Source organism: Plasmodium brasilianum, chromosome 1, assembly GCF_023973825.1.
Source record: "Plasmodium brasilianum strain Bolivian I chromosome 1, whole genome shotgun sequence".
In the NCBI taxonomy this organism is placed as follows: Eukaryota; Apicomplexa; class Aconoidasida; order Haemosporida; family Plasmodiidae; genus Plasmodium; species Plasmodium brasilianum.
The window spans coordinates 1194539-1208417 of record NC_090114.1 but is presented as its reverse complement, the minus strand read 5'-3'; the positions used below and the strand labels follow the sequence as shown (position 1 = coordinate 1208417).

Below are 13879 nucleotides of genomic sequence, written 5' to 3'. Positions count from 1 at the left end.
TTATAAAATGATAAATATGAAATAATAATTAAAAAAGATGTACTTTTTCATGAATAATATATAAAAGATGATTATAAGCATATCAATTAATTATATAACTTCCATGCATGCAAAATGTAAAATGATATATAAATATATATATATATATATATGTATTAAAATTTAAGATTCACATGAACAAACAAATATCGCAAATTAAAAATCCGTAATCTAGTAATTCATATTTATAAAAAATATATTATTAATGAATGTTATTATTATTAAGTAGAGCATGTGACCCATGGTATAATGAATAAATGAAAACGTTCTTATAATATTAATAAATGATATATATAAATATATATACATATGTATATACACATAATTAACTCTATGAATTATGTTAATTGTAATCTGTAGTACATACAAAAATATTAATAAATAAATGCAACGGTAAGCACACATTTATTTCTTGCGAAAATATTTATTGAAATAAAAATATAGAAATTTTATTCAAAATATATATTAAAATAACATTTGAAATATAACATGATAGGTGAATTCAAAATATATATTAACATAAAATTCGAAATATAATGTAATGGATGCTTTAACATTAATAAAGCATTTCTTCTGAAAATTAAGCGCGATGAGATGTTAAGATATTAATAAACTAAACTTACTGTTCTATAAACTAAACCTTGTTGAATCCTTAATTAATAAACATTTAAAAAATATAATGTACAAATACAATTAGAAAAATCATTAAATATATTACATTCATAGTTTTTACAATAGCATAGATATTGCTCGTGATGTGAATACACACAGTAAATTATCTCTCCTCACCAAAAATTTATTAAATGTTCTTATGTTTATCCTTTTTATTTTAATAAACTAAAGAAATAATGAAAATAAAATAAATATAAATATATCAACATAATCGTTAAATTTCCATGAAAATATTTTATTCTATTCTTATTATTACTTCGACATTTGTGTACAATTATAAATGTATGTTTTCCCCTTTACAACCATTTAACTAAATACATTTAGAAAAATACCTTATTTGTTTTAACTAATATTTATAGGCTTTTTCTTCTATAAACATAATGAGATTATAAATTTAATTGCGTTCCTCCATTAATTATTACTAATTATTTCAAATACAATAACATGGATATCTTCATAATAATTAAAATTAATAATATCATTAATTGATACATTTAAACTATAATTTCTTCATTTACTTAAATAGCACACTAACAATAAAGATCTGACATTCTTAAATCACATCATAGAAACTACAGCTATTAATATCAAGATGTATAACATTAAATACATTATATTTATGTGTACTATATATTAATTTACGTATTCCTTTGAAATCAGAAGTTTTATTAACATTATATTATAGTAGTTGTTACTTCAAATATTTATTGACTTTTAAATAATACATTCATTTTAATTTTAACAATATACTTTTTTTTACTCATAAAACTTTATTTAATCTTTAAATAATAAATAATAGTCATTACAATATTTGTTCGTTCGGTTATATGTGTAATATGAGATTCCTAATATCACATTAACTTCAATTCAGTTATTAATTTATATGTGGGGGATTTGTGAACTTAACCCGAATCCTATTTTTTATCAAATGTTCAAATTGCTTTAATCCGTTTTATATTTTCTATCGAATTTTTAAATTTCATTCTTTTTTTAAAATGAATTATCTATTAAAATTTAATTAGAATATAATTTTTATCTCATCTGCAGTAAATAATCATATATATATACATATATATATATATTATGCAATTTCATTTTCTTTTTTTCTTTTATTCCCTATATCTTAGAATCACATATAATACATCATATGTAGGTATATTAATATGCTTCATTTAAATTACTTAATACTCTATGTTACCTTAATAAAAATCCTTCCATACACAATAATAAGCTAAATTGATTTTTCTGTTTTCCGAACTTACATTCACTTATGTTAAGTTATTCCTTTACAACAACTGAAACCGTTTATCATATTGCCTACCCTTAGTTTTTTTATTACTCTTAACTGTATATTTTACCATGGTTTTAGAGGAATAAACATACTAATAGAAAATATAAAATATTCACAATACATTTATTTTAAATTAGAAAAAATTCAAATGTGCGAAGCCACATATAAATAAATAAAATATTTTTATTTTATATTTGTATTTATTCGTATCTTATTAAAAAGTAAAAAGAAAAATTATTCCAAAAATTACAACAATAGTTAAAACTACAATGTAAAAAAGACCGCATTGAGATCCTCCATCCGCATGTTCAGGATAACTGGAACAATATTTTTTTCCTGTTCTAAATGATTTTTCTTCTGCATTTTCTCTTTCTAATTGTTCTCTTACTAACTTCGCTGATTATCTAGTTACAATTATAGCATTATGATCAATAGTTACACTTTCAAAAACGTTTTCTAAAGACTTCCTAAATTCGTTCTATTTACATTTCAATTCAGATAAAAGATCATACGGATTATATCTTTTTTCACACTTAAAATAATAGGGACAAAGATATACATAAAAATTAGCGTTTCCCATAATATATTGACATCACTCTCTTATATAAATCTTATAACTTTTGCTAATATTATTAACAAACTTGTAACAGTTTTTCTTTTTATTCTCGTTATATTCCTTAATTGAAGTAACATAATTTTTAATATAGTCATTCTGAATCTTCATTTCCTTCCATTCAACAAAAGTAATATTTAGATCGTCTAAATATCGATATTTATTACTAATTTTTAACTTATGCATTATACCATGAACTATATCATGATATTTTATAACAGAACTCCTATAACTATCTTCTGAATGTCCATTAAATAGTTTCCTTTGTTCATAGTATAACCAGTACAAAAAGTAAGAACAACTATATCATTTATAATATTACTATATTTTTTATCCTTTATTGAATGTATATATTTTACTAACTTTTTTGCAGAGTTCATTTATTCCTGCTAATTCTTCTCTAACATAAATATATCAGAACGTTCTTCACAATACTCATCCATATTATATTTTTCATTCATTTGTTAATATATTTCATAGGAAAAAAAAAATAAAGAGAAAAAAAGATGAGTAATGTAAATACTTATATAGATCATTAGAAAAGATAATTTTTTTGTACATTTAATCAACTATAGTATACTCAAACAGAGAGTACTAAAAATTATTTTTAAAAAAAAAGGAAAATGTACATGTTCCAATGTTTCTTCAGAATCATCTGCAATAATTCCTTTTCAATTCTCATGTAACCACCCCCCTTCTAAATTACTTCTTCGATATACCTCCTTTAATGTACGTAGAAGATCATACGATGTCTCTATACTAAATATGGATATATGCTTGAATATTTCTTGTGTAAAAAAAATAACTCACAATTATAAAAATTTTCTTAAAATAGTTTTATTTCATCATTATACTTTCCTGAATTATCATGCTTAATCATTTCTCTGTATAACTGAAAAATATATTTTATATAATTACAAATATCATTTTTCTTTTAAATAAATTCTCCTTTCAATTTATCTTCTATACTATTATAGCATTCAGAAAATTTGTATATTTTTTTCTTCTTATTAAATTCTTCTTTTTCAAGTTCATAATTTTTATGCAAGTAAACTTCATTATAATATGTTACAAATATATATTTCAACGTACTGTAAAGTCTTCTAATAACATTGAGCTTAATATATTTATTTATGATTTTGTCATATAATCGGCAGTTAAAATACTATTATTAAGCTTTATTCTTATCATCTCCTATATTAAATCTTTTGAAAAACTTTACTCAACCAATTAATATTTTTTTAGCGATTATAATTATATTACATATATTTTTATAGTTCGTGTTTTAATCTACTACATTACAAATTATCAAAATAATTCTCGTATTTTCCATATGATCTATCTAATGAATTATAAAATATTTTTTTAGGTTCATCAGTTATAAATTTTTCCTAGATAATAGAATAAGAAAAAAAAAAAAAGAAAAAGAGAAGAAAATAATAATTTCCACATTTTATTCATAAAAACTCTTATAATTAAGAAGCAATATCATTTTTTACATATAATATTTTATATACAAAAAATGTTGTTACCATATTTTAATTTTTTAAAAAATCGTAATTCTTAAGAACACTTGATAAATCGTTCTATAATGTAATTATATATTTTTCTTGTTCATAAGTAATGTAAAAACATTTTTTTTTAATTTCCTACTAAGTACTAAAATGTTTGAACATTCTCAAAAAATCATACTAAAATATGTTTAACTTGAAAGTAATAACTAATATTTCAATCCATTATATTAGTACTAATAATAATTAATCACTAGTTACCTTTATTAATATATGTGCAATTAGTTTCTTAAACTAAAGCACTTCAAATAAAAAAAAAAAAAATTTTTGCTTTCATAGATTAATTTAACAACTCCCTAATTTTTATTGTAGACAATTAACCAATTAGTCATTTTATATTAATTTATATTATATAAAAATTATAAATATTTTATCATACATTAAAATAAATGTGCATTTTATTCAAATATTACCATATAATAAAAACGATAAAATGTAGCATTAAGGTTAACTAAGAGACACATTAACGCAATGCATAATTATAAAGTACTATTAAAATATGGTTTGGGATCAAAAAGAAATAGAACTTTTATATAAATATCCTCTTCATTTCATCATTATTAATAAATAAAATAAGAAGAAAACAAAATAATATAATAAATTTCAATAATGACGTAAATTTAGATTAAAACAAATAAATAAATTATATTACAACAAAGTCAAATAACTAATTTTTTACTAATATAATATATTATATGAATAGTATAATAATAGTTAAAGCATTAAATCTTTGTTCTTAATTTGTTATCATTATTAGTATCTACCTTCTAATATAATAATAACAAATTTACATTCATAAATATTATAATCATTTTCATTTCAAAAAACATTAAAAACCCAGAATTTAAATTCTAAATTGCGCGTGATATTTTATAAGTAAAAAGATACAACTATTATATGAAGTTTTATCATAATTACCAAGGAAAATATTAATAACTAATATACATTTAAAATCTGTTAAACGTTTATACACAAATTTTATTATATTTTATTTTGGAATTAACTACAATTAATTCCATATCAATATATACACAATTATAGTATTCAGCAAATTATCATATTGTTGTAGTTTTCTTCTAAAATGTCTGACTACACAATTAGTAAATAAATATTTCATACATGTAATACACTCCTTACCATTATTCATTCTATTATGGTGACTATTCTTCTGCTTTAACATAAATAAGCGTTGTATATTTATACGTCGCTATAGTTACATACTGATATATTATATATATATATATATAAACTTAAATTAATGTTTTACCACTAAAGTATTTTATATATATTATTAATGGATTATTTATTACTAAATTATGTGTTTTATAATATATATAAAACTGTATTTATGTTTTTATAACATATTCTACTATTAATAATTTTTTTATATTTCTTTTTCCCTCATAATATTGCAACAAAATGTTTACATATCCAAACATATAAAAATGGGTTTATGCATAAATAATAACTTTTGTGTATACATTCTCATGTAACCTATGTTTCATTTTCCAAATACCTTTTATGTTATATCTTCAAATTATTAGCTGTCCTTTTTTTAACATATCTCATATTTAAATAATATATACTCTCATTCAGTATCATTACATTTCAATAACTATATGGAATTATTAATATTCAAATAATAAGATATAAATAAAAAATTAAATAAAATAATATTCCAAATATTATATTTAAAACTTATGTGTTATCCTGACATTTAATAATAAATTTTTTATTGAGAATAATAAAATGCTTTCACCAAACATTTTATAATTGTGTACAGCTTGTTTATAAAGAATTAATTGCAATGTAATTCTATATTGATGAGAATTCCTTAACCATATTTTGTTACTAACATTTATGATATTCTTTATTTTATGGTTTATATACCTTATATAAATTATATTCCTCTTTTTTTTCTTTTTTTTTTTTTTTTTTAATTATTATTATTTATGAGAACATGTTTATTTGAATTGATAAAATGTTCATACATATTAAATATTTATGAAAGTATACAATTCTACATAAAATTTTGTTTCTATTATGTGCTTTTTATACATATATCTAATAAATGTAATGCATTTCTTAATGTTGTCTATTTTTATTATTGAAACCTTACGGAAAAAGGATACTTATACTATCGAAAATTTCCTATTCAAATTTGTAAAAAAATTTTACTTCCAAATAATATTTATTCTTAATATTTGAGTAATAAAAATAAAAACTAAAAAAAAAAAATCCTACATGTATGCGTTCATTTTTATTTCATATTTATGCTTCCACATTTTCCCTACAGTTCGATCCAAAAATATATTCATATAAAAATTTTGATAAGTTACCCTAATTTCATTTTACATTGAATATTATAAATACATATATATTATATGTATAAATACAAGTTCACAAGAATAATTTATATAAAAATGATAACACGATCACTTATAGTTCTATGGTAATTATACATATATTAATGGGTGTTTTTCCAAATGACTCATTTAAAATAACTTTAATTATATATCAATTTTGTATCTTTCTCATTTTTGTTCTCTACATATATCAATTTAAAAATAAAACTTAAAAAAAAAAATTTGGATTATATAAGGAACGTGAACTTATAATCATATATTTTTTTTCTAATACGAATATTATTTTGTGCACGCATGCTACATAGATCTTTACATATTTCCTTAAGTTTTTACTACACCTATTCGACACTCAAACATTTTTTTATTTCAAATAGTTCTCAATATAAATTTTAGTCAAAGTTCATTCCTTTATGTGAACATCCGTTAGAAGATATTACTCCCAAAGCTTATATTTCCATGTCCCAATGTGCTATTTTTTTCATTCCTTATCTTTTTCTTTCTTTAACATTTTTACACCATTCTATATATCTGCTACTCAGAATTTAGATTTTTATCTACATTTTATACTCTTTCTCTCGTTTTAGAAAATTATAAATGATTAAAAATTTTCATTTTCTTTGGTTAATTTAATCTGTACGAAAACCATATAACATTATTAGCATATCATATCAACTATTTCCCTTATTAGTAGTAAATATCATTCATTGTGTCATATGCCGAAACTAAAATCTACGAAATACCAATTATAACAATTAGGTCAATTAATAGCTTCAATTAGTCGTTGTTCCTTTCACTCATAACTTAACTTTTTCTCAATATCTGTCATTCCTAAACACTCATGAGAAGAATTTAATTTACTAACATCTAAACTATGAGTATTTATATTAGAACCTAATTAATATTCTTATAAAATTCTTCCATAGCTTACAATTAACAATAATCGTATAATGGTATAAAATAAAATGCTACAAAAACTTTAAGAAAATGCAAAAAAAAAGAAAAGCAATATTTAGCTTTCTCTCAAATTAGTACAAACTATATTTTGTTCATGTTGGTTCATATCATTTTTTGCTTAAGTTTTTGTAAGTTATTTCCCCTTAATAAAAAGCGTATATATTATTCACATTCTCAAACAGTTGTGGCATTTTTTTTTCAGTTTACCATATTATGCAATACATAAGAAAAAGAAATTTCATAGAGTGAAATAAAATAACGATAACCATGAATTTATAGTATATCATTAGCATCGTTAATAATAAAATGTCTAAACGAAGTAACATTCTTCGTGTATGTATATTATATACATAAATATATCACCTACGATAAATACATAAAAATATTTGTTGTACAAAACAGTTAAATATATAAAAGGTACTAAAAATTTTCTCCAATTTTTATAATGTATAAAGTATAAAATAGCCTTCTGTACAAAACTTTCGCCTGTTAACTTTTAATATAATTTTACGTGGATCATTATATACATTCCTTTTAGTACTAAATAAATTTTTTTAAACATTCTTTAAAAAGTAAAAGTTAAAATTTTCATTAAAAATTATAATGATCTATTAAGTATAAAAAATAAAAAGAATACTAAATGTATTAAAAAATGAATTCCAATTTGTAAATTTTTATTTATTCCATTCTAACATATTAAAATTTAAACATTTGCATTTATTTCAAAGTTACAGAAATAGAAAAACTTAAATCTAATATTGTTTTTCGAGTAAATTACTTATGCGCTTAATATTCAAAGGTTATGAGAATTCTCATTCATACTTTTACACATATATATATATATATATATATATATATATATACACATGTGCCTACAAATTATCTACCCTAGTAGCGAATGTAAACGTGCATTATATATATACTCGTAAAAATCGTTGTGACTTGACACTTTGTTATTTTTCTATAACCTTTATTCATGCGCAATATACTTATAATCTTGTTAAAAAAGTGGAACATATATATACCCTAATATTTTCCTTATGTTTCTTATTCACTACCTATATAATAAATTAATAATATTTTCTTCTTGGTATATCACAATTTTAAGATATTCTAATGGATATAAAATGAAACTTCATATCACAATAAAATATATTCACATGAATTGTTATATCAGTAAATTCAACTTTTGCTACTATTTATGGTACATTCAAATTGTACACAATTAATAGATATTCATAAAAACACTTTTCATATTAATATCGAAATACAGAATTACGCTTCTTCCAAAACAAAATAAAAAGATCTTCTTAAAATAATTAAAAAAAATTACTCAAATATTCTATTTTTGTTGACTACTATTTTTTCTGTCTAATGCTGATATTTATGTTTGAAAGTCTTTCGTTTATGATCATTTTTCAATGTATACTATTCAATATATACAACTACACGCCTCATGATAATTAAGTGAATAGAAAAATATTCTACTGAATATTATTAGAGTTACCAATTGCGATTGTGTTATTTTATTTATAATGAAAACATAAATGTGTGAATATGTTCATTGAATTAGAAGACTCCCTTATTTAATGATGTAAAATAAAATTTTTCTATATATCAACCTTGTATGGTATATAAAAAAATGACTATGACGATGATTATGATGATAATTATATGATTATATAATAACTTCCTTTTTAAATAAAATGAAATATATATTTTCCATATGTATAGTAGAGTACATTTAGGTGTAAATATGAAACAATAAAGAACATGCATTTCCTTTAATCTAATATATAGGCAAATAAATTTTAAACCCTTGTAAATACTCATTATTTTATTGGTATGACATGTTTACAAGCTATATATAATCTTCATAGAACATCTATAATATATCTATTACTCAAGGACAACAAGGTAAATTAATCGGAAATAAATATAGAAAAATATTCTACGGGCAACTAGTTAAGGAAAAAAAACCAATAAAATATATTTTTGAATATCATAAAGTATTAAAATATACTTTTAGTTCTTCTCTATTCCTCATTTTGTGAAATGCCGCACCTATTAACTTGATGTATTATTCACAATGATTAATTTAAAATGAATGAATTTTAAAATTAATATTCAAAATGTATGGTTGTTTTTAATCCATAACAACAGCATTATTTTTATAACTATATAAACACGTACATGTAAAAATAATTGGTAACATAAAAAGTAATTAGGTAAAATTAAAATTTCCAAGAATAATATGACTACAAAATATAAAAATATCTACACATATACGTGTACAATACTTAATTTAAATATACATTTCTATTAAAACTTAATCTATTGGAACAAAATATTTCTTATACAAAAAAAAGAATATATATATTTTTTTGTTAATTTAAAGGATCTGATAAATTATTAAAACAACATATAATTAATAAAATACATTCACATACGGCAAATAATTTTATAAATATGCAATGATTAAAACAAGTAAAAAAAAAAATTTATTAATTCAATGTAGATAATATTTTATTGAAGTTAAAATTTTTACATATATATATATATATATATATATATGATATCTTTCCTTTATAATGTATTTTCTTTTTATGCATTATTCTCTAATGTTTTATTAAGAGAAAACACCGATATTAATTATTCTTTCAGTTGAAATTTCAGTTGAAATAATTCTTATTAAAAAGGACATACACCATTTGTTCTTATTGTTTCTTATCTATAATGCTGAATGAAAATCAAAGGAATAAATTCTAAAGTCGTAATCAGAATAATAACTTGACAAATATTATAAAACAGATACAACATATGTTCTGTAACAAGGATCAAATATTACGTAGATACGTGCAAGTACAGTCGAAGTATAAGCTTTTATAATTTCTGGTACCGTTACTGTAAACAAATGTACAGAAGATAGAAGTGCTATGACTGGGGTTAATATAAGAAAAAGCACGATATTCTTCCGCATTTTTTTCCTAATATTATTCATTTGGCTTGCCAATATAATCTTCACATTTTTTTGTTCTTTCTTAGAATTTTGCAGTTCATCTACTAACGAAGTTAATTTTTCAACATGCTTTTCATCAACATTTTCTTTTATATATTTTTTTATTTCCTCATAATTACAATCATCGCAATTCTTAATGTCTGATAAAACTTTACTTAATACTTTATTTTTATCATTAGCAGTATTAACTCCTCTTATTGAATTTTTAGTTCCATTAAAGTTAGTATTAACGTTTGTTAAATGTCCTTCATCTTCACTATGTAAATATGTTTTTATATTTTGTTCTAATTCACCATCTGATTCTAATACATCACTATCACTATAAGGTGGTCTTTCTTTTACCTGCTTATCTTTATTAATATTGTAATCACGTTCTGATAAAGATCTATTATTTTTTAAATATAATTTCCTCTGAAAATCTTTTACATTATTCCATGCGTTAAGGAACAGACACTAAAAATTGACAAAATTTAATTACATATAATAAAATATGATAACATAACTACTTTTTAACAATATTCTTAACAATTCAATTATAAAGGATAATCTTAGTATTGAATGAAAAAAGTGTCAAAAATGTAATAAAATAATAAAGAAAAAAAAAAAAAAAAATTTGTATAACATATTATATAAATCTTACATTATTCAATAATTGTAAAATCGAAAGGAATAAAGTATATATAAAAAGATTAATATAAAATAAATACATCTTTGCTTTGTTTATTTGTTAAGCACTTCTTAGTATATTCCTTTTCTTTTTAATGATTAAAATTTTATTTCCATATTTAAATCTTTTTCTATATATCGTAAAAATTTTTCATATAACAATTTTTACTATGTATTATTATTATTACTATTATTATTAATACTATTGTTATTGTTACTATTAATATTATTATTATAAATATAATAATTATTATTTTCTATTTCATTATTTACTATTATGACTGTTAACTATTATTATTATTACTATCTATATTGTTAAATTAATAAAAATGTACTAACACAAATATTATATCTTATAATTAAGCACATATATAATTAAGCATAGATATAATAAAGCAAAGATAAGAATAATCATAGATAATAACTTATTAATACAGTATTACTATTTGCTGAAACATAATGCTTATAATATATACATCTAAAATGAAACATCATGCTCAAAAATTTATATAATTACATTGTCTTGATTTAATTGGAAAAAAATTAATAAAATGGTAATTCATATAAAAATCAATATATAAACAATAAAAATATATAAATGTAATATTTCTTTATTGGTAAAAAGTTCATAAGTTTTATTTTTAATAATATATTTTTTTTTTTAAAGAGGAGAAAATATAGCTATGGTAAATTTAGTAAAATTTTAGCACAACATTAAAAAAAAAAAAAAAAAAAAAATTTTTAATATTTTTATTATAAAGCAAAAAAATATTTTATTTAATATTAATTCAAAAACATTATATTGATTTTTTAATTTATTCTATTTTAAAATCGTTAAATTTACAATTTTTTAGTTGTGTTTTTCCGAAAATTGATAATTTATATTTACGCGTGTATTCTTTTAACAATTTTCCATGCAAATTAGTTTCGTTTTACTTAGAATTTAAGTACTTAAAAAATAAACTAATGTATGTATATACATTGAGCATTATTATACATACATATTCATACTTGAACATATATAAATATGAAAATTTTAATGATATAAAATTTCTGGATTATAAACAAATATATTATTTTGCAAACATGGTAAATCTATGTATTAAATTCATATAATTATTCTATAATAACTTAATATCTTGAACCCTGCTATATATTGGTAAAAAGAATATAACAGGTAGTTTAACATAACAAATCTATACATGCAATTGCATTTTTATATATATATATAATTATATATATATATGTACAACTTTGTATGTAGGAAAGCTTTCATTTGCTACGTCAAATACTGTGCGTTAAAAAAAAGTAAAAAAAAAAGTAAATTATAGAAGTATATTTAACAGTAAAATATGTATTAGTAGCAGATACACTATGTAAAATATCGCTCTTTAGAATAATTGTAATATAATAATTATTCTAATGGTCTTATATAAAATATAAAAATAGAAATTGAAATATTAAAACAGGGATAATTAAAAAATAATACATATAATCTTTTTTTTTTTATTCAACAAAATTGTAGCCCTGTTTTAATAAAAATCTTTATAATACATTAATAATTAACCTTCTTTTTTACATACATATATTTCTACATCACATTTATAGTTTTGATTGTATATTCTATATACCAAAAAAAAAGGGCAAATTTTATTTTTTTTTTTTATAATACAGAATAGTAAACTGTTCTTGTGAATCGGTAATTTTCGTTGTTTTGATATATCGACAACTAGAAAAGTGTACATAATGCACTTACATAATAGGTACCTATTTATATATATATATATATATATATATATATATATATATATCACGATAACGCAAAAGGAAACTCTATAGTAATAGATATCACCAATAAAGATATGAACAAATGCTCGTGTAATTAAATTATAAAAATTGTACATGCAATCCATATGTTTCTTCCTCATAACGATAAAATTTTATTATAGCACCTTTTCCCAAAAAAAAATAAAAAAGAATTTGATTAATATTTAATTTTTTCCTATTTATATGATGCAAATTGTTACTTAAAGAAAACTGAATGTTTTGAAAACATAATTTTTTTTCAAAATTTGTTTTAAATCTATGTTACTCTAATATGATAGAATTATACATACATCTTATATTATTTATCTAATTATTATGTTTTTATATTTTATATAATTTGAACCTTCGATATTCTCATAAGAAAATATTGTAGATCATATGTTTTTTGTTTTTTTTTTTTGGACAACTTTTGAGCATCCGTTCGAATGATATAAGATTAATCCATGAACAAGTGAAACGTATATACGTATTATATATATAAATGTATATAAAATAAAACAAGTGTAAATGTTTATTTAGTTGAAGAAAACTTAAAAACAGCGAAAATGTATATAATATGTTTTTAAAAAAAATAAAGCAAAACAATGGTTATATTTCAAAAAGGACAAAAAACTGACAAGAAGATATTTTAATAAGTTAGTGAACAAAACATTCAGAAGCCAGTTAATCAAAAAATTAAAAAGAAAGCTTTGCTTTTATAGGTGATATTTTTCATATATGTTCATATATACATATGTATGTGTTCATATATATATGTATAAGTGTATATTAATTACTCCATGAGAATTATACCATTTCAATAAATTCTTTTTTTCTTTTATACGCGTCTAATTAATTAACGCTTTATATGAACACATAACT

General features: G+C 20.4%; 2 protein-coding genes across 2 annotated transcripts; both read right to left on the bottom strand.

Moving 5' to 3' along the window:
* Nucleotides 1–1997: 1997 nt before the first annotated feature.
* Nucleotides 1998–3076, bottom strand: MKS88_000564 (uncharacterized protein; the record flags this gene model as incomplete). Its single annotated transcript, XM_067216787.1, has 4 exons — nt 1998–2093; nt 2253–2398; nt 2621–2877; nt 3021–3076. 4 exons carry the CDS (start codon nt 3074–3076, stop codon nt 1998–2000), a joined length of 555 nt encoding a protein of 184 aa, XP_067075799.1.
* A 7230-nt stretch (nt 3077–10306) lies between these two features.
* Nucleotides 10307–11234, bottom strand: MKS88_000563 (uncharacterized protein; the record flags this gene model as incomplete). The annotated part of the gene is made up of 2 exons (XM_067216776.1): nt 10307–10978; nt 11166–11234. The coding sequence occupies 2 exons, from the start codon at nt 11232–11234 to the stop codon at nt 10307–10309; spliced, it is 741 nt and encodes a 246-aa protein (XP_067075798.1).
* Nucleotides 11235–13879: the final 2645 nt, after the last annotated feature.